A 23,567-nucleotide genomic window follows, 5' to 3' on the forward strand; every position below is an offset into this window, starting at 1 on the left:
ACTGTGATAGGACAGAATAAATATTAAAAAAGAAAAAAAGAAAACAACAAAAAACCTTAATTTATCATAAACCAAGCATAAAGAAAGAAAATTAAAACTATACTATATCTGATTTAGGGAACGTAGGAAGACAAAGGAAGAAGCAACTGTCGTTAGATTCTGTGCTATATACATATTTTGTGATTTAATACTGAATGTCAGTAATGATTAGAATCAAATGTCAAGAATGTACAGAACAATTAAACATACCAATTCTTGTAAAAGGAGTCAAAAACTCTGTCCAAAGATCTACAGCCAAAAAAAGAGGCCAAGCTCATATGGTTATAAGTGAGTTCTAGTTTACTCTTAAGGAACAATTAATTCTTATGTAAATTATACTAGAGTTAAAGAAAACGGGACAGTAAAGGAATTTAACAAGTGTAACTGCAAACCTGGGAAGACAGCCGTCAAATAAAAACATATAGCAACTTTTTATTTAATATAGAATGCAGAAAGCCCAGATAAAATGCTACAGTTAAATGTAAATAGGGTATTTTTGAATTTATAAAATAAAAATTTATTAAGAACGTTTTAAGAAAAATTATAGAAAATTTATAATACCTTTGTTGAAAATGACTTTTTGCATAGCAATGAAACTCCAGAATTCAGAAAAGAGAGGAAAGATAGTATAGATACCACAGTATTTTAAAACTGCTTTATCAAAAAAGGTACCATAGACTAAATTCAAACAGAAATGGCAGATGGGGAAAAAATATATGACGTATGTCCAAAGAGAGGGTAATATACAATAAATGAGAGTACATCTATACCATAGAATACTAAATGCAGGTGATATAGATAATGTGGTAGATATACTGGCTTAAGAATACTCACAATATGTTTCTGAGTTATAAAATATGAATAATTATAAAATAATATGAATAGTAAAAGTTAAAAAAATGCTCTATGCATGTCTATACAAACTAAATAAAAATATCAGAAAGGGTATACAAATGTTAGAAGTCACAACAGGGCAGCAGGAGAGACAGTTGTTATTAGTTTTATTTGAGACACCACTATTATTACTGAATGACTGCATTTTGTATGTTATTTTTGTTACTTATAGGACATGTTTTCTCAAATTTTATATTATCAGCCAGAATTTTCGAAATGCTAGTGATTTACCTATACTAAAAATATACATTAATTATAAACATATTCCTATTTTTACATACTTATATATAACATATATTATAAATCTAATATATAAATTTATATAATTTATATATTATATAATTATATATTTATATATTCCTACATTTATATATATTTTGTATATAAATATATATATTTTAGATATAAACATATTCCTATATTATGTATATATGTAAAACATACATATTCCTCAATTACAGATAGATGGAAATGTACAGAAATAATAAACTTTAGAGATTTTCTGCTGCATCAGAATCAGCAGGTATATTTAAACACAAATATATGAGATACAGAAAATACACAAAGAACAAGATGCAAAGGCCATCCTGAAAGTGACAGCGAAAGAAGATCTCAAGATACTAGCTACATACGAAGAAAAATGGAAAACCAATGCAGACTGGAACAGGTCATAAAGCTCCAGAATAGACTTCTACAAAAAAACCAAAACAACAGCAACAACAAAAACACACAAAAAAAACTAATGAAGAACAGAGCAAAAAACTAAGCAAACAACAACAAAAGCCAACTAATTCCAAAGAAAATGACAACTGATGGGGGAAAAAGTAAAATGATAATATTTATGACTTAGTTCAACCCTAAGTAGCACACAAAAAACAGTACAAGCTGAGAATTCTGGTTTAATCAAATGACAAAATTCTGTGTGTTGATGTAGGGGTAAAAATTGTACATGTTAATGTGTGTATATGGGGCGGGAGAATAAAGAGAGCTTGTCAATCACATCCCATGGTCTGGAATTCAACAGGAAATAGGTAAAATAAGAATCACAAAATCACAGGCATCCTTCTTAAAACCAAAAGGATTTGATGAAATAGTTGAAAAGTGTTATCACTGATTTGGGGGGGGGACATAGTGTAATTACTGTTGTTCGTAGTGTGTATTATTAGTTGACTCTTTGAAAGTATCCCATGTATTAATAAAAGTGAAGCTTCCAGTTCAATAAAAAGATACCCAAAGTTGACCAAAAATGACAATGGTAGTGTAAATGACAGATAACTCTTCCACAAAGTAGATGAACACTTTAGACGACATGTATTTAGTGATTTTTAAGAAAAGAAATGTAGGTTACCTGGCGATAAGGCTAGAATTTTTAAACATAAAAGTTTTTTGTTTTTTTTTTTTCATGGTAAAGTAGTTTTCAAACTCTCTCATGGGATCTTAACAGAGGGAACAACTCATCTTGGGACTAGTTTGCCGAAACTTTAATCATTTAGCATCTAAAGTCCTGTATCCCAGGAAATCCTTTGGTCCCAGGCATACCAGGATGCTTGGTCACTCTAATTGTACCAGTCTAAAGTGTTTTCTGATCTAAGTCTACTACTAACAGGCCTTTGTTTGTACTATATACTGAAAGAAAGACTAACAAAAAGTTTCTTAAAGATCGAGTTGATAAAGGTGTTATGGAAAACGGAAATTTTTCAATTGTAAATGTCAAGAAAGGGAACATACAACTTACATGACTTGCTGACATGAACTGTACCTCAATAAAGTTGTTGTTGTTGTGTGTGGTTTTTTTTTTTTGTAAATAACAAACACTAAAGGGGAGGGAGGAGTGAAAAAAAGTGATTATTTTTGGTTAACCTAAAGAAAGTTGGGCTTTGCTGATAGCTCAGTTGGTTAAGAATCCGCCTGCAATGCAGGAGACCCCCAGGAAGATCCGCTGGAGAAGGGATAGGCTACCCACTCCGGTGTTCTTGGGCTTCCCTTGTAGCTCAGCTGGTAAAGAATCCGCCTGCAATGTGGGAGATCTGGGTTTGATACCTGGGTTGGGAAGATCCCCTGGAGAAGGGATAGGCTACCCATTCAAGTATTCTCGCCTGGAGAATTCCATGGATGGTATAGTCCATGGGGTTGCAAAGAGTTGGATACGAGTGAGCGACTTCCACTAAAGAAAGTGAAAACCAAACGGAGTGGTTTCACACTTCAAATATATAAGAACAAATAATACTGTTGTCAAAACATTGTTAAGATCTGGTATAAGAGGCAAGAAAGATCTAGTCACAGAATAATGCATCAGCTTGATGGTCACATGTTTTGAAATAACTAAGATATTAAAATTAATTATGAGGAACATAATTAAGAAAAATAAGATAATGAATGAATTATTTTAGAAATAACTAAATGAAGAAAGCAATTTAGTATGAAATGATAATAAAATCAAAGCCATACTGACTAATAATATTACCAGAGGAGAAAAAAAAATATTACCAGAAGCAGATAACTCAGTTCCTACTTTTGCTCATCAATACCCTGTATTTGCTTCAAATATATATACAATTCAAACTCCTGCTAACAAACCAGAGGTGTACTATTAGGGTAACTTGGGTAAAATGTTTTGTTTTTGTTGAAGTACCTGAATTTAGAAAATAATCAGTCTTAGATTCATGTATAAAAGAAACCCCCAGAACATTAGGTGGTCATGACTAACATAGGAAGAGAGAAATTACATAGGAAAACAAATTTAATTCAAGAAAATGAAACATTTTAAGAAGTTCACTTAAAAAATTAAATAAAATGAAAATGTTCATTGTACCTTAAAGAACCCTGCTTCAGGGCCACACCTGTCATACACACTCCGGGATTTACCTATGGCCATGATAATACCTTGCATGTTCGGTGTCATCATGATCTGCCATAAGGGATTTAAAGTAAGAACTTTTGAATGGTTATCATAGAGAAAAAAAAAATCACAAAAACAAAATAATTCCTTTACATGCAAGTTGAAAGTCCTTTGTTTTTTTTACTATAAATCAAACGCTGCACTTTTTTTTTGGTAGCAATTGTGATCTGATATACACGTAAGTATCTCTCAAAATCTTCCATACAGGGCCACAGCTACCTGGCATGGTGCCTTCGTGCGAAGTGCAAAAAGGCATCCCGTCTGAACTGAAGAATTTTTTAAAAGGCAACACCTTGACAATTTAGAAGAATGTGCTGCTCTGTAAGAGAACCATTTAGAAAAATCAATGTTCTTTTTATTTAAAAACATGCTTCTTCTTTAAGGCTTGGGGAGCTCAGCATTAGCTAAATTCCAGCTCCACTCTGCCAGCAGGCCAGGTACCCGTTTGAACCACCATACAATCTAAATATCTAAGCAGCAGCCCTGTATCCATATGACTTATTTTTAAGAATTACAAGGCACATGCACTGCTAAACTATCACTCCAATGAATTAAGACACACATACACACACACCAAACACAGAATCCTGCCAATAGCATAAGCACTTGCACAAATGACAGTGTTAAATAATTAATCACAATCCTATTTTTGTAAATGCCAGAAGGCTCACCCTAAAACAAGCACTAAGATGCTTGATCAACAAATTAACATTTTAAAAATATTCTTAAAACAACATGCCAGTTGCCATAATCTTCAAGTATCACCAACATAGAAATGGTTAAATAGAAAAATGTACTGCTATTAAGTATTAAATATTTAAGTATTTCATTTTCACAATAGTTTATCTTGTATAATGGATTTGAGCATCTGCAGATATTGGTATCTGCTGGGGTCAGGCAGGGTCCTGGAACCAATTCCCCCCGATACTGAGGAATGACTGTATTCTTAAATGTTTATATTTTAAAATATCTGAAAAATGAAAATCTCAAGACACTATGAAGCTATAATATTGGAGCAATCAAGAGACTGCATCCATTACCTCTGATTCACTGAAACTACTGCCCATAGCATATTTTGGATCACACACAGAGAGTTGCAATATATCTATCTATCTGCTTCAGAAAATCCTCCTGATCAGTTCCTAACTCACAAATTTACTTCTCAGTCTCTTTACGGCCCATGCTTTCTTACAGTGGCACAGTAATAGTAATGTCTTTATGACACCTCTGATTTTGGTGATTAACTCATGAAAGTGAAGTGACTCATACAATTAATTATAACCTTGAAGTCAGTCTGAAAAAAAGTTACTTGGAAAAAAAACTAATATACATTCAGTTCTCATCCATGCCAGTAATAACTAAGAAATGATAGAATTCAGGATCTGTCTTCTCTGTTGTTACTATTCAGAAACAGCTTTACTGGCTTCTTTCAAATATGGAAAAGATCAAAATCGAAATCGAAGAATGTTAAGAAAAAAGTGGTAAGGGGGGGAAAAAATCTGATGGGATCAAGACAATAGCAATTTTCATCTGGATTCCCAAAAACCGTGACAGGAAGCAAAAGTGACTCCATAATGTTAGAAAACTAAGTAGATGAAAATTAACAGTGGAGTGATAAGAAGTGGTAAGATGAGGTGCCCAGTGTACAAAATACTGGTAGGTATTTAGCAATGCTGATGAATTATTCAGTTCAGTCACACAGAGGTTGGGGAAAGAAACAAAACCAAACCAACCCCAGTCTGCTATACTGCAGGCAGTCTCCTGCACTGCAGGCGAATTCTTTACTAACTGACACCCCAGGGAAGCCTATCTATTTACTAATATACACCAAATCAGACTGTAGGGTCTTCTGGTAGGAAATAGTGGGCAAAGTATAGTAATTGATACTTCGAGCAAAACAGGAAAGGAAAATAAAAATTTTAAGTGCTCAAAAAATTTTTTGCTATTTAATTAAACAAACATATAATTAAAACTTACCAATGTGAGAGTAAACAAATTCTGTGTGTGAACAAAGGAATTAACTCTTGCAATATAAAATTATTCTTTTTGCCAAATTCATAAGCTTTCTAGTTAAATTTTCACTTGAAATTCAAAGTATTTAATACTGTTAGCAATTGGTAAGGTAATTTCAGACCGTGGGTGGCAAAGCTGTAGGTTATGCGGCCATAGACACAGTGTAAGGGTGCAGGCATGCCCAAAGCACTTGCATTCACACAACAAAAGAACAGGTGGAAACAGTGCCAAGGGCTACAGTGAAGGTACCTCATCATCATAACCCCCCTCCTTTGACTCAATCATAAATGTCCCTACATGAGGAATCTCCACCTCTACAACTTGCTGCTTAGAAGGTGGCTGGCTTGTGGTATTTTCAGGTTTCTGCAGAAAAAAATCATTAGTGTGAACATTAGAAAAGAGAACAATGGAAGCACTCAGTTTAAGTGGATAGACTCTTGAGCCTTTTAAAATACCTGTATTTGTTTAGTACGAAATAAAACCATCTAAAGCTGAACGTCAAAGCAAATGCATTAATTCAGTAAAACACAAGATCTCTAGCTTTTGCTTTGCATCTCAAATATTAAACTAAATTTAAACGTTTTTTTTTTTTTTTTCTCACAGAGTACCTTGTATTCCAAATTTGTAGAAACAGTTAATACTGAAGTTGGATATCCTACTGCTGTTTTTATTGGTGAAAGATTTATTTTTAATTCTAATAACTCTATACAGCCTTTTTTTTTTTTTTGATATTTTCATCAAAATAAGACTTCCTTCGACCCCAGGAGAATTTGTAAGTTTTCCTTCTGATGATTTTACCTTCTATCCTTTCTAATAACTAATTATATTGCCACTTAATATCTATAATCTATTGTGCCTAACTCAATAGCACCTGGTATATTTACATCATGAGTTCTCAATGAATTCTTGTTTTTGGAAATGCTGCTAGAAAGTGATATCAATTTTTAACAACTCAGATTTGTTTTTTTGTTAAATTCTATGAACTTCACTAAACCAATGGAGTGGAAGCCAGTGTAAAATTCAGAAAGTCCACTCAAAGACACTAATATGGTTCATTTAAAAAACTGTTCAGATTTCACAAGGACCCTTTTTTACTGAATAGATGACTACCATATTCACTATTTATCTACAAACAAATTTCAAAAATACTTAAGGTGCTTGAAAGCAGATTGCTTAAATAACTTCAAATTGCACCCTTAAAATTTTCCTAAGCAAAAATCAACTTAGTTTTGACACTAAATAAACAGAAAATTTTAATGAAAACGGAGTGGTCTTACTGCAGTTTAAAATATGGGTAAATTTTAAAATATGAAGATTTTCTGACTTTTTCAAAGTATATATGCAGAAAAAGTTTAATTAAACAATAAAACAAGAACAGCGGCCAAGACTGGCCTATTTTTTTTAAAAGAAATGCTATTTTTAACCATGACATTTTCAGGAAAGTTTTCTTTTGCTGTGTTTGAGTCTTTGACTTTTTAAGACGATATAACCAACCTGCACGGTTGTCATGGTCAGGAGAAGAGTATTCAGCTAACCCAAAATCTGACACACTAATTATTATTCTATAAATGACAGAAATTATAAACATTATACTATTATGCTTCTTGGAATTGCTTATATTTGAACAATTTTAACTCAATATACTAACACATATTCTACAGAGGTAAGCTTGGTCCATGATATTTAATTAAGAATTAATTGAGAGAGAAAAAAATAATAAAAAATAATTAAGGGAAAAAATATTGTCCTAGGTTTCCAGTCACTAGAGTGAAATATAAGCAGGTAAACTAGGAAATTTGTCTGGACTTTTGGTGAAAAATTTCTCACAAGCAAACCAATTCAAACCAATAATATATTAAGAATAATAAATATAAACTTAGGAAAGTATCAACCAGGAAATGCACTCCTTAGAATACTGATCCTTACACAACACTATATTTCCTTTGAGAAAAATAATTGCACTTAGGGAAAATAAATGTTTTATAAACCTTTCCAGTTACCACAAAACAGTTTAAACAGCATATTATTAATTATTTGGGTGAAAGTTGAAAAAAGGAAGCAGCTTTGGGCACACATTCTGTAGTATTTCTCATCAAGCCTAGATATCTTAAATTACCATAAAATTTTTCATATGAAGAATTTTAGGGTTCATTGAAGTAAAGTACAAGGATATTTAGGAGCTTCCCCAATGGCTCAGCAGTAAAGAATCTGCCTGCAATGCAGGAGCCCCAGGAAATGTGGGTTCAATCCCTGGATCAGGAAGATCCCCTGGAGGAGGGCACAGCAACCCACTCCAGTATTCTTGCCTGGAGAATCCCATGGACAGGAGCTTGGTGGACTATAGTCCATAGGGTCGCAAAGAGTCGGATAGAACTGAAGAGACTGAGCATGCATGCCTAAGGATATCTTTTCCTATTATGGTCACATGCTCTATGAATACCTTAATAAAGGCTGAACTTAAAGGAGGTTAAAAATAAATTTCTCAGTTAATAAGTTGCAAAAATAATTAGATCACAAAGACTTTAAGCAATTGCCTGAAATCTATTAAATACCCGATTTGTTAAAAAAAAAAAAAGTGGTCCCGTAAAAGTGTGATTAGAAAGTTATAGAACAGTCTTTTGGGCTCTGTGGGAGAGGGAGAGGTGGGATGATTTGGGAGAATGGAATTGAAACATGTATAATATCATATATGAAACGAATCGCCAGTCTAGGTTCGATGCAGGATACAGGATGCTCGGGGGTGGTGCAATGGGATGACCCAGAGGGATGGTACAGGGAGGGAGGCGGGAGGAGGGTTCAGGATTGGGAACACGTGGCAGATTCATGTTGATGTATGGCAAAACCAATACAATATTGTAAGTAATTAGCCTCCAATTAAAATAAATAAATTTAAATTAAAAAAATAAAACCATTGCTTTCTCAAAAAAAAAAAAGAAAGTTATATATTTTCAACCCCTTTGGATTCCTCAATATGCTCACAGCTTTTAACCTAATAACTCTACTATGGAAATGGAAAGAAATAACCAAAAATATAGAAGTTTCATTTTTAGCAGTCTTTTTAAAATTATGTAAAAGTAGAAATAAATATATAAGAATGAGTAAGTAAATAAGAATTTGATCACTCAATGAATTATTATTAAGCCATTAAACATTTTTTACAAAGAATCTGCAACATGGGGAAAGTTGTTTAGTGACAGAAATATTAAAATATAAAATTGTATATATAGTATTAAATCAACTACAAAAATAAATCATAAATCTGTATATAAAAATAAGAATGAAAGAAAACATACTAACTTATTGAGTGATTAACTTTGGGTTGGGGAACTATGCATGATTCTTAGTCTACTTCTTTGTATTTTTAAATTTTCTAAAATATTTCACCCAAAATTAGAGATTTTCTTCTAAAAAGCAAGCTGTCTAAATATCTGGAGAGTATCTCTTTATGGCTTCTGTGATTCTAAGCTTCTCAGGAAATTTTTCTTACACTAACATCAAAATTTTATATACTGTACATTTGTGAAATGGTTAGGATTTAAGTAACAGAAGGAAATAAAGAGCTACTTAAGGTCATACTATATGCTAGGCACTTAAAAAATGATCTTAATTCATCCCATAATCACCTCCATTTTATATTAAAAAAAAAACTGAGGTTTAGAAAAATGAAGCAACTTACTCAACTTTGCATAGATTGAAGGAAATAAAACTAACATTCAAAACCCCAGGACTACTTAATCCCCAAAGCTAAAGACTCTGCAAGTTACTTTCTTTGCTCTTATTCAGTCGCTAAGACATGCCTGAGTCTTTGCGAGCCCATGGACTGCAGCGTGCCCAGGCTTCCCAGTCCTTCACTATCTCACTGAGTTTGCTCAGATTCATGTCCACCAAGTCGATGACGCCATCCCACCACCTCATCCTCTGCTGCCCTTAGTTTCTAAGGCATGCCTTTAAATGAGAGAACCTCGTGATTTTAATGATCCTAAACAACTGGCCATGAGACCAGGAAACAACGGTCATACTCATGATCAACATACTCTGGTGCAGGATCAATCCTTTGGTGCAGGATTTATACAGACAATGGGACCAACTGTTGGTTTACTCCAGAAGATAAGCCAAATTGAAAAATATTTATGCTAGCTAATCTATTTTCTCAATGCCACCCTTTCTCGACTAAAGGTGAAGCAATAGGCTGCTACCTTATAAGATATTAACCATATGAATAAACTATCTAACTTTAAGTGCTAATTTCTACAAATTTAAACTGCACCTGATTAGCCAAACTAAAAAAAACACCAAAAAAAACCCACAAAAAACCATGATTCTACATTAAGCTAAGTAATCTTTCCACTTTTTTGATACTAGTTAAAAGGATGAAACTTATCAACCATAATGTAAACGCTAACAAATAGAAATCCTAACTAGCAAAAGCCCTAGCAAAATATGTTTTTATATCTGACAAGATTATTTCTCCCTTGTATTTACTCCTGTGATTTTTCTTCCTTCCTAAGGTGTCCTCTTCTATCATTCACCCAGATCTACTCAAAGAAGTATTTTTCAGGAAGTGCTTTAGAGTGACCAGTTTCTCAAGTTTTTTATAGTCTCTAGGGTATTTGCAGAATTTGGAATAATAATAAAAAACTATTGTTTTTTATGGTAAGAAGATATGTAATCAAACTTTTTCAAAAAGGAAACTACATTTAAAAATAATTTATCGATATCACTTTGTTCAGCAAGATATAATTAAAAGACTACCCTATTAATGGAACATTTTGGTTAATATGGCCTTATAATATTAAAGACCACACTGTAATTAGAGGGTTACTGTTGAGATTAAGTTCAGTAAGTAGAAATTATGTGTTGAAGTGTCCTCTTTTCTTTAGTTCTCTGGGTGAGCATCTTTAAATCCTAAAATTAGCTACTCTGAAACCTACATTAGAGCTGTTTGTGCTCACTAATAAAATAAAAAATAAATACCTATAGCAACTGAATGGTCTTACAGTATGAAATCCTTGAAACATCTCTCAGAATATCATATTTACTGAAACATAATACAATACTAATATGTTCAACTTACTGTTATTAAAAGATACAGCTAAATACTTGAAAATTACACTAAAGGAGGTTAATGATGACAATCTGCCACAGGGCACTTGAACTATGCATAAACTGTTTTATAATATCGTATTAATCCTGCTAATATTACTCTAACCTAGACTATCTAGAATTTTGTTAAACATAGTCCATGGAGCAATGAAAACTATTCCCTACATTCCCAACTATCCTAACGTAAGACTAAATACGGAAGGCAGGGTGGGAGGGAGGTAGAGGGGAAAGAAAAATAATGTTAACCTCCGTACTTCTCTTTAGAAGTTCCAAATCAAATGACCAGTTTGGCCTATGATTATAATTTTTCATAATTCTCTAACAGGAAGATAAAAACTGTTTTCTTTAAAAGAAGCATTCAAAAAGTTATAGCTGAGGAAATTACAACCTGGCAGTTTGGTGACACCTAAAACCACTCATCATGTTCACGGCAGAATCATCCCTTGGCCAGGTCTCTCCTGACTCCCAGACAGGTCACTCTCCTTACACAGCTAAGAAATCTTGTGAACATGGATGGGTATGCTCAGAGAGCTAAAAGAAAAATTCTTACCGACTGCAAAACTGTTTCAGGACTTTTATCTTCATGCTCATGTGATGCCTTGGTAATTATTCGAATGGTTTCTTCTTTCAAGTGCTTTGAGAAATCACTTCTTGATGGCTGCTCTAGATATTCTGGTTCTCCTGCTTGTGCTTCATGAGAAAAGAATCAATTGTATATCTAATATAAATCAGTGAGTCTAGACTAAGATGAATTTCTTATTTACTTCTCATTTGAAGTTATACATTAATTTTACTTTATTGACTCTAAAGTAATACATGCTTCAAACAACGGCACTTCCTCCTCCAGAGTTTACCAACAGGAAAGAATCAAATCTCAGATAAGTCAAATAATTACTGAAGAAAGTACTCGTTATAGTTTATGCTAAGAAATTTACTGTAAGTTTTGTTGTTGTTGTTGTTGTTAGGACAAGCATCAAAATCTCACTTTGGGCCATCACAGCACTGGGTTGAGCTCCCTGTGTTACACAACAGCTTCCTAGCTATCTATTTTACACATGGTAATGTAGGTTTCAGTGCTACTCTCTCAATTCATCTCACCCTTCCTTCCCTGCTGGTCCACGAGCCTGTGGGGGATGGGGGTGGGGGGTGGGAGGGCGGTTCAAGAGGGAAGGGAAACATGTATACTTATGGCTGATTCACGCTGTTGTACAGTGGAAACCAACACAACATTGTAAAGCAATTATCCTCCAGTTAAAAATAAATTAGAAAATAAAACTGTGAAACCTTAAAAAAAACAAATCTCACTTTAGAAAATCACCAGCATTCTACCAAAGAACAAGGGAGCGGGGGACTGTACAAGAATCCTGGTCTGAGTTTCTACAGAGAGCACAGTAGCTGTTTTTCTGGCCACAGTATTCTTTTTCATACATACTTAACAAAATCCTAACCATTTATGAACCCAGCCTTCTATCTTTTCTGAACCTGTTCCTGATAGTTCCAGGACCAATATAAACTCAAGAGTTCAAATACTTCTTCTGGGAAGAATTCCTAAAATTATACCTACCGTCTATGTTCTGAGTTCTAAATCCATAGATGCAACAATGTACTCTGAATGTTCACTGGATATTTAACAGACAAGCCCAATATTTATCCTTATGCAACCTATGAGGCTTTATATAAGTGGGCCTCTGCCTGTCTCTCCATCACCGGGTGTCCTTTGCTCAAAAAGAAACACATACTAGCCTTTTTCCAGTTTATCCAATACATCAGAGAAGAGGCTAACTGTCCAACTTCTGGATCTTTCCTCATTTTCTTCCCTTTGACTGGTCAACAACTCTCACTCCTCTACCTAATAACTTCAATATATCCTTTTGCTTAAATGCTGTTTCTGCATAGACTCTGTTTCTAGGGCAGGGCTGCTCAGCCTCAGCACTACTGACATTTTAGGTCAGATGATTCTAGTGTGGAGGGCTTTCCTGTGTACCCACTAAATACTAGTAGTACTGACTCCCTCTCTCAGCTGTGACAACCAGAAATGTCTCCAGTACTGTCAAATGCCCTCTGAAGGTCAAAATCACTCCCAGACAAGAATTACTGCTCTACACTAACTTATACTTTCATTTTAATAGCACTTTCCCACAATTATAACTTCATTACTGTTATTTGTTTCAAGCCTATATTCCCTGCTATTCTGTAAGAATCTCAAGAGCAGGGGTGTTATCTCCCTTTTGTATTCCTATTTCTTCCACACCGAGCATATAATAAGCACACAATAATTTAATGAAACAAATGAATTAATAAACTAATGAAAGGGTAAAAGGAGTAAGAATGTACTCTAAAATATTGCACAGTGTTACTGGGATAGGTTGAGTTGGGGCTCAACCAACTGGTGGGAAACAACAGGACTACTGTCATCCTTTCCAATATCTGATTAATCTAAAACCTTTCTCAAAGTGAAATATTATTAAAAAAGAAATACTATAATTTCAACATAGATGCATGAGTATTCATTCATCCACTGAATTTTAATTAAGTGTCTATGTAGGCACTAGGCTAGGCACTGGGACTCAGTGTTAACAAAGTGGCCAGTCCCGTCCCCATGAAATTTATAGTTAACTATGGAAAAATTTATTAACCAAAGAATTACACGTATGAATTCTGATATCATCATAATACATCATAGGAATAAAATGGGGCAAGGGTAACAAGATTATGGGGTATAAGATAAACTAACGTTTCAGTTGAAACATAATGACTTAGGTGGAAGAATGAATAGCCCATGAAGTGAGCATGAATTCAATCTGAAAGGCTTCTAGTGTGGTCAAATAGACTACAGTGTAAGAGGCGAGAAATGGCAAGAGATGATGTAGACAGGGATAAAATGGGGGCCTTTCAGTCATGAAAGTTTTAACGGCAAAAGGAAGTGGATAAACATTCTAAATACAATGAAAACACGCTGAGTTTAAAGAAAATTATTCTGACTACATTGTAAAGAAAAGATTAGAGAATAAAGTAAAACTAGAAGTCAGTAAAAGTACTAAAACAGCAACATAAGCTCTTTATCTTGCTTATAGAGCAATATTAGCAAGAAATGACTGTGCTTTTGGATAAGAGACAGCGAGAATTTGTTAGATTCAAGATACATTTTAGACATAATGGTGTGGAGACTGATATGCAGATGTCTTATATTTTGGATATGAGTCATTAGGATAATGGAAGTGAAATACGCTCTGACAAGGAAAACTAAAGGAAGAAATGATTACCATGTTTGTCACAGGAAAAGAAGTCCAAAATAAGTTAAATGTCTCATTTCTAGACTTCCTAAGAACTGCAATGTTCTTTCAGCGTGCCCGTATGATAAAGTTAAGAAAATCTCAACCACTACAACTCCAGTTTAGCAGAGCTTCTGCTTCCTGAAGGTTTCATGATTAAGTGGCTTAAGTCAGCTATTTTAGGCCTTAACAGAGACAAACTTCTTGTTGCTAAAGCTTACATTACTTGCGTTTTCCCCCTCTGTCTCTTCTCATTGTAACAGATAAAACATCAATGCTTGACAGTAGGATGTGAGCTTAATGCAATGTGGGTCAAAAAATTTATCTGCTAAGACACTGGGCTAAGCCAGGGAAATCTGAATAATGTAGGTAAATAAAGCTCTTAAGAGCAAAAGTAATTTTTTCTGATCAACACAGTCAAATATACGTCGGTCCCCAGGGTTAAGGTTTCCTTCCTCATAGGGATTTGAGTCCAAAAACCTTATGTGATGCTGAATGATTCTGCCTAAATGTCATACAAAACTATTTCCTCTAGAATTTTCTCTGTGCAAATATCTTCCATGGAACTTGTATGAGTGGTGCTGTCATCACAGTAGGTGAACCTACAAGGATTCAAGTTCTGGGAGTCTGGAAACAAAAATCCAAACTTCATTCTCAACATGTTTGATGAGCATGTGACATTTTCAGTACTATGCTGCTGCTGCTGCTAAGTCACTTCAGTCATGTCCGACTCTGTGCGACCCCATAGACTGCAGCCTATCAGGCTCCGCTGTCCCTGGATTCTCCAGGCAAGAACACTGGAGTGGGTTGCCATTTTCTTCTCCAATGCATGAAAGTGAAAAGTGAAAGTGAAGTCACTCAGTCGTGTCCAACTCTCAGTGACCCCATGGACTGCAGCCTACCAGGCTCCTCTGTCCATGGGATTTTCCAGGCAAGAGTACTGGAGTGGGGTGCCATTGCCTTCTCCGAGTACTACGCTAGGTATTAATAATGTTAAGAAAAAATGACATAAGATTTACTCACTTTAAGGAACTCTCAACAAAATCACAGAAATGTATACTCCATTACAATAGAAAGTGCTAAATGCTGTAACAGACTTATGTACAAGGTCCCAGAGAAGCACTATGGACCCATACACACACTTGGAAAGATGCTGCATGCTAAGAAATACTTCCTAGAAGAAATGCCAACCGAGCTAAGTCTTGAAGGATTTGTAGAGAAGATTATCTTGGAGATGAGAAAGATGATTCCAGGCAGAAGGAATAGCATAAACAAAGGCACTGTAAGGACAGATAAAAGATTAATAAATTCCTTGCTACTAATGGGCCTTTATAACAGTAAGCAAGACAAAATATAACTTTGGTACTGAGAATAGATTGGGACTAGAATAGGGGGAAAAAGACAATAGTTGCTACAGGGGTAATTAGGGAGGTTCATAAAGATTTGGGGCTATTAGAGAAGTCTTAAAAGTGGACAAAGTTTCAAGAATAGTGAGGATAAGAGGACATTTTTCAAATGAGGGATACTTCATGAGCAAAACCATAATGACAGGAAAAGACCCTACAAGCAAGAGTGATAGGGAACAACGTGGTTTAGATGAAACATGTTTACAGAATAGTGGCCTTGGAAGAATTACAAGGGATTCAGATTTAATAGAAGGTAAAATAAAAAAGAAAAGAGGTTTTATTTTGTCAAACCAGAAGAGTAAAAGATATGTTCACCAGAACAAACAAAATAACCAGAGGAGGAAAACAGAAAGCTCATTCCACTACCCAGAGAAGAATAATTAAAGAGCACTGCTTCAAAGAAAAGCAGTCCATTTTCCTTATAGAAATGCATTTAAAGTCAATAATTCCCCGAAAGCAGTCTATAAAAAGACATGCTAGGCTGGCTAGAATATCAGGGAAACTTTTAAAGGCTTCAGATTCCTAGGTAGCACCACAAACTGAATTCTCAGGAATGTGGGAGGTGTAGGCTTAGGAACCAAAGTTAAATCTACAGTTTATCTAAGAAAAAGCCATAACAGCACCACATATTTTTGACTTTCTTCCTAACGTATAGCTATTTGGGCTAACCTTTTAAAATGGCTGCACTCCCATACACTGAAGATCACCTCTAGGAAACTCATTATTGCAATTTCCAAAGGGAATGAAATCAAACCAGAAAACATTTAAGGGGCATCGATCATGTGTCATGTATTATACTACATTGTGGAGATTTAAATAAAAACGTGACTTGGTCCCTGCTTTAAAGGAACTTAAAATACTGATGCTACTGAAAATATCCTGAAAATACTGAGAATATTGTCCACTCTACCAGATCTTACTCTCAGGAACCAACTATAATTTTCTAGAATATCAACTTATTTTTGACTTGTAGACCATTTTTACTTCATTTTTTCTACCCTTATTTTTTGGTTTCAGTTTATTTTTTGCTTTTAAAATCTGAGAATGCTATATAGATATACAGTAAGGACTTCTAATAGTTTCTGAGTAAGATATGAGTAACACAAGCAAAATAATAATTCAAGCAAAGTTCCCTCTCCCTCAGAATACAGTTTTATTCATATAGCCTAGAGCCATGATGCTTAACCAGAGGTACACTCAGAATTATCTGAACATCTTTTTAAAAATATATACTCTGGACCCTTCCTCCACAGATACTGATCCCAATAAGTCTCAGATGGTATGTCCTCAGAAACAGTCTCCCAGGTACTCCTGATGTATATACCAGTAGTAAAGAACTGCTGGCTAAATCTCTAAAGATAAGTGTTAAGGTAAATTTTCTTTTGCAGATTAAGAGGTAGTGTGATATGGATTGAAGAATACTTTCCTATCACTTATTACTTAGTTTCAATAAGACAATGAATCATGCTGAAGAAGTGACGCCTATGGATTTTTTTGGTTATCTGTTAGCAAAAGAGGAACAAATACTCATTTAATTAATGCAATATAAATTAATATTCTTATTTGGAATATCATTCTGAAGAAACTAGATTTTAATGGTTCTTAGGTTTTAACTTTACTGAAAAGATTTTCAGGAAGAGAAGAAAAATCACTCTGACGGATTTTATGAAGAAGATCTCCTTTTATTACTTCCACTAGTCACTCATAATCCTAATGTACACCTGAGAGATAAATACAGGTTCTCTATGATATTATGAAAGTATTATATCAAATTAAATTATTTGAAAACTGTAGGGAAAAATAGGAAAAAGAATGGCATGGGCATTCAAGTAAAATTTCTCTGCTAATAAAAGGAGATAAGTAATTCCAAGGAACAATATAACAGATTCTCTTATTCAGTTGTGTATGTTAAATTGTCCTGCAATGGAAGAAAGATTTCTTAATGTGATATGTAAGATAAGATAGTGGTAGAAATCAATTTTTAATCAAAAATCTCACACACATCCCAAATTTATAGATTTATAATATTCTACTTCTATTAACTCAAAGTGCCTATTTCTAGTAATTCTATAGAGGACACACAGTTTTTTACTGAGGCAGTACCGTCATTGCCTTCTAAAAACTCAGTCCTGAACATAACTATCATAACAGTTACATGTGAATTGACCTTTACCATCTCTTTATTTTTTAGTTATTCTAGCTCCTCTCAGCTGCATCTCTCTTCAAGTTTTTTTTTTTTTAATACTAAAAAGAGACATGAACGTACCTGCACAACGCCCACTGCTCAATTTTTTAAAACTTATAAAACAGGATATAAAGTGTGTAACAGGAAGTACTCATCAGAATAAAAAGGATACGGAGCATATAGATGTGGCCTTTTCATACAGAGGGAATATAACAAATGTAAATGATGGGGAAAAGCTGGCAAGTCCTGTCAGATACGAATATTATGGGGAATATGTCTTAGTTTGACTTAGTAAAAATAAAATGTGTTAAGTCTGTAAATTTAGATACTCTTGTGAGAAACAGAAAAGATGAAAAGCAGACTGTATAGAATTTAATATTGTGATGCTACAAAATATAAGTGAACCAAGAATAACAGGGTTGGAGCTTGGCCAGTGACTAGAGAATTCACATTCATCTGAGTGCTCAGGTGCCACTAACGTTTAAGCCATTTATGCAGTCCTGTCCTCCCACCAATACGAACAGTCACAAGCAAATAGAGGTGTAAAAAATTAAGTGAAGAATAACAGAGTAGCTCCATCTTGGGGTAAGTTCTAGGGAGTAATCTGGAAGCAGATTTACTCCCTTTCATAAGGGACGAAATCACAAAGAGATGGAACTAACTCAAAAATGACAGGAACTATAACAAGTTTACTAGAGTTATTTGAACTCAGAAACCTCTTGATAGCTACTGAGCTATTTTATTTCCTGCTAACATGGACAAGGTTACTATAATGAAACTGCACTGTTGTAAAACTATAGAGTTTCGCCTGCTCTACACATTGGCCTTTGATGTACATGAAGAAAGTGCAGTCCTTGTCTGGTATGGCTCACCAAAGACTACAATGGTGGTACTGAAAGACACTGTACTGCATACTGCATTTATGTATCAATATGGCAGTATAATACTGTTTTCATAGTCTTTTAAAAATGGTGACTCAATGCTGCTTAAAATCAAGATCTAGGACTCAACTATTCAATTTGCATGAAAACAAGTTACAAGTCTGGAAAGATTTGTGCATACCTATACATCAGTCACCACAACATACTGTAGTCTTACAGATCTCTCATTGAAAGAATAAATTCGTCTAGAGTTGAAAGGAGAATGCTAAAATTTATCTAGGTAAAGGTGCATAGGAATCTGTCTGTAAAAGACAAAATTAAACAAACACCGAGAACGCTTTCTTACAAAATAAAAACAAAACACACAAACCTTACAAAAAAGGGTGATTCAAAATGATCCACTCAGAGTAAATTAAAAAAAAAAAAAAGGAGAGACAAATGAGTTTAAGGAAAAGATCTAATTTATCTCTTCTCATTTCCCTAACCACTAAACAGAAACAGTACCTTCTTTACAATACAAAATGTCATCTTAAATTATATTCACAACTTAATCATAAGATCAATCTTAAAAAAATCATTGGCCATTGTATTTTCAATTGTGAAAGAATGTATTTTGTTTTTGTAGTCCTTAATATTTTATTGATTTCACCAACTAATAATTATAGAGTTGTTAAAATATTTATATTTTTATATACTTCTCATTTGTTTTATAGATTACACAGATTTTCTTCACTTGGAATATATTAAAAATTTAGTTCCTGCTAATTTTTCTTTTATGAATTCTGAAAAGAATCAAATAAATACTCTACATTAACCAATACTATTTACCAGTAGTGTTATTTTGCTTAAATATAAAATTAATAGAGTGCATCCTCTTGAAAGCTTTAGAGAACTGGCAGTTTCACAGTTTTTCTAGGTATCTTGCCAAGAAAAGTCAATCAAAGTAGGTAACATACATAGATGGAGAGTTAGCAGAATCATCTCATTCAGCTTAAAAATGGTATATATGTATATATAGTGTTATCTAGCACTATCTGGCAAAGGGGTAAACTAAACTGTTGCCTTTTATCTCTGAATGATGGAATTTCAGATTTTTTAAATTGGAGTCTTCATACACTAGGATAAAGTTTTTTGCTCTTGCTTTGACAATGAGCATATCTTATTTTTACAATTATCAAGAAATATGAAATTGATGAAATGCAATAAAAATGGACTAACCTGTTGTCACAGAAGACTCAGACTCTCTCAGTTTCTGAGATGCTAGAAGTTTTTCCTGCAAGGCTTTCTGAGCAAGTTGTGCATCCCATTCTTCTAGTTCTTTCTCAAATCGCTGGTTGTCTTCCTCAACAAAATCTCTTAAGTCGGGGGGTAGTGTTTCTATTCCAGCAAGGGCCTGCCCAGTTTCTTTATTAAACTCCTCTGCAAATCATATTTCAAAAACTATTATAAAATTAAGGATTAAAAAAAATGAAAAGCTCAACACAGAATGTATTTCAAATGTTAAAGTCCAAATTATTACCATCTAGCAAATCAATATTAGCTATATATTAAAAGAAAACTCAAACAAATGCTCAGAAAAGCAAGATGCAAATATGTGATCATCCATTATAGGTAATGTTCTCAGCTTTTATTTTTATTCTGAAGAGTATAAAAAAAAGAAACAAGACATAAAGCCAAAGTTGTTGCTATTCAAACAGTACTACTGACATAGTACTACTTTTCCTACTATAAAATACCAGATACTTGATTATTCATGAAGTAAAACTCACCACAAAATGAGAAGTAACACATAACCTCAAAGCTCAAAACAGAACTAAAATTCTTTTCCATCTGAAGCAGTTAAGTATAGCAATATATTTATATACAATTTGAAATCTAATCAATATAGCAAAGTTTTTCTTAAAAATCACATACATAGTATCTAACAAGGTTACTCAACCTCTACTACACTCACATAAATTAAATTTTAGCTTTTCAGTCATAAATCCAGCAAGTTTTGCTGAATGGTTAAATACAAAAAGAAAGTTGATTTCTATCAGTCTCAACAAACCTTTATTACATGCTTTCTTTTTTATATGCAAAGTCTATATTAGAATATGAGAAGTACAAAGATTAAGACCATGTCATAGTATGACATGGTCCCTGTCTGTGAGCAGATCAGAGTGAAGTGGGAAAGGCAAGCCAGCATATAATTCCAGCACAATAAGTGCCCAATACAAGTATGCTATGAGAAGGCAAGAAGGGATACTTTCTGGCAGGTTCAAGTAAAACTTGGCAAAGCAGATGACACCTGAATTGAATCTTGAGATGAGCAGGAATTAGGCAAAAGAAGAAATAAGATCATCACTGGCAAACATAAAAAGACATACGAACACATTGATATAAATACGTGAAATGATTTGGTGTGACCCAAACAAGTTTAAATATCAGTCAAGCATATGAAGTTTGAAATGAAGAGTGGTTATAAATGAATCTGGAGAGACAATTAGAAGCCATATAATAGAGGCTTAACAAGTCAGGCGAAGAAGTTTGAATATGAGTCAATGTGTGATACAGTCATGAAAGGGATTTTAGCAAGAAGAAAAAGTCCAATTTATATTTTATAGTCCAATTTATATTTTATAATAATTATATTTTATAATAGTTAACTTTGAAGACAAAATATATCCCAATTCTCAGCCCTGGTCATATTACTTTTCAATTCCAGTTTTCTCACTTACAATAACCCAAAAGCATTTTCCAAATATATCCATTACCTTGAGTAAACTACACTGAACTAATCACACCAGAGACCAGAATCAAATTAAAGAGCTACTTATTTAAAAATATATATTGCCCTATATATTTCATATTCTTACCTTGTATTAAGAATTGTGGTTTGTCATTTATGTACATTAAACAGTATGCACTGGCATTTCTGTAACCACCAAAAGAATCTCTCACTAGCTCTTCCCACGACGATTTTGTTACAGCAATATCATTGTACTTCATCCACCTGTTTTCACGATGATCAAAAATGTATGCCCAGTAGTGCCCGGCATTAGCTTGACCTTCATGAACTAAAACAGCATGTAAACGATAAGGAACCTAAACGTGAAAACAGAGTTAAACTGCAGTTAATACTCTATTATAATCACATCTCATGAAAATCACAAATCATCTGATGCGAGGGTTCCCTTGAGGCATATGTTTTTTAACAAGAGTAAATTAGCTGGGATCAGAGTTTTGAAAAAATTAAACTATGAAATAAAAATAGGCAGGGAAGAGGGAGGATAAGTAAACTAAAGACATGTAAAACAGACAGGTGTGTAAACAGGGTGATTTTCAAAACTCTGGAAATATATTTGTTGATTTAAGCTATCTTTAGAATAAAGAATTTGTATAATGAATATTTATACATTTAGCAGGTGATTTGCTTAAATTTTCATAATTATAAATTGGTGGGTAAATTCAGCAAAATGGCATATATAAAGAGCCATTATATAACTCTCAGAAGTTTAAATGTAACTAAGCCCTTTACCTTCTCACATAATCTTAGTATCCTTAAACAACCATATAATTTCTCCCATATAATTTCTTAAAAATACTGAAACACTTTGAAAAATTTTAATAAATTATTACAAAAGAATAAAATGGTAGGTAAATACAGAGAATACAAAGAAAAATAATATAAAATAATATAAAAATCTTAAAGTATGAGAATTAAGCTAACATAAAGATAAAATATGTAAATAACTTAGATAATGCTTACTAGCTCAAAATTCAACTTACTTGGATCATAGATTTGTCAGAGTACATTAGCTCAATTGTGCGATGGATTCTAGATATGCTTTCCTGTAAATCTAAGGATAGAAGATGCCATTTAATGATCAAAATCAAGTATGTTTCTACTGAGACTTGTAAGGTAGGAAATAAAGCTTTTCCTATAAATATGCTAGAGGAGTAAGAAAAAGTTTCTAAAACTATTCTTAAAAACATTACTATTCAGAATCTGTATAAAATGAATTCAGTTCTCCTTAATAAAAGACACAGCACAAATGAGAAATTAAAAACCAAACAAATACGGTTTATTTTAAAAAATGAACTGAGCCAAAAAAACGGTATTCTGTTCAAATTTATAAAAGAAGGTTCCAATGAAAATTAAAGTTAATACCCCCCCACATATTTTTATAAAACAGGAAAACAATGAAATAATGAAACAAAGTAAACAATGAAACAATGTAAACAATGTAAACAATGAAATAAAGTAACTTCATCACATATCACACACACATATACATATATATGTAATTGAATAAAAATCAACTATAATCACCAATGGAAATGAAGTTGTGAGATTCCCATTACCCACTATTTCTACTTCAAGTAGAAATCTATCCTACATAATTACTTAGAGGCAGCGATATATACAGCTATATTACCCATAATTATTTTTTAAAAATTGGAGACAACCTAAATATCTGTCATACAGTATAACCATATTATTCTATGAAGCTATTAAAAAGAATCTAGCAGACAACATCAAAGCCTACCAAAAAAAAAAGAAGTAACTTTAGAACAGGAAAGGCTTTTTTTAAAAAAAAGCTTGATAGAAAATCCAGTAACCATAAATGCAAAGACTCCTCCCCAAATTAAAAAAAAAAAATCTATAGTATAAAAACAAAAACAAAAACCAACATAAAGAAAATCAAATGACAAACTGGAAAAACAGTTATCTGCCACCTACACTACAGGTAACAGGTTAATAGGGCTTCCTTGGTAGCTCAGCTAGTAAAGAATCCGCCTGCAATGAAGGAGACCCCAGTTCGATTCCTGGGTCATCAGGAAGATCTCCTGGAGAAGGGACATGCTACCCACTCCAGTATTCTTGGGCTT

General features: G+C 33.6%; 1 protein-coding gene across 3 annotated transcripts in view; it reads right to left on the bottom strand.

Moving 5' to 3' along the window:
• The window catches only part of USP25 (ubiquitin specific peptidase 25), a 162,671-nt gene that overhangs the window by 35,069 nt on the left and 104,035 nt on the right, over positions 1-23,567 (bottom strand). Inside the window, exons 15-20 of one of the 3 annotated variants that reach the window (XM_068970247.1) lie at positions 22,464-22,534; positions 21,551-21,779; positions 19,911-20,111; positions 11,499-11,638; positions 6,095-6,208; positions 3,746-3,841 (exon numbers count right to left, since the gene is read on the bottom strand). In XM_068970247.1, coding sequence (XP_068826348.1) covers positions 3,746-3,841; positions 6,095-6,208; positions 11,499-11,638; positions 19,911-20,111; positions 21,551-21,779; positions 22,464-22,534 — 851 coding nt within the window. The remainder of the gene's footprint in view (positions 1-3,745; positions 3,842-6,094; positions 6,209-11,498; positions 11,639-19,910; positions 20,112-21,550; positions 21,780-22,463; positions 22,535-23,567) is intronic. The other 2 variants (XM_068970255.1, XM_068970263.1) reach the window with 2 other exon arrangements.

This window comes from Capricornis sumatraensis, chromosome 1 (assembly GCF_032405125.1).
Source record: "Capricornis sumatraensis isolate serow.1 chromosome 1, serow.2, whole genome shotgun sequence".
Classification (NCBI taxonomy): Eukaryota; Metazoa; Chordata; class Mammalia; order Artiodactyla; family Bovidae; genus Capricornis; species Capricornis sumatraensis.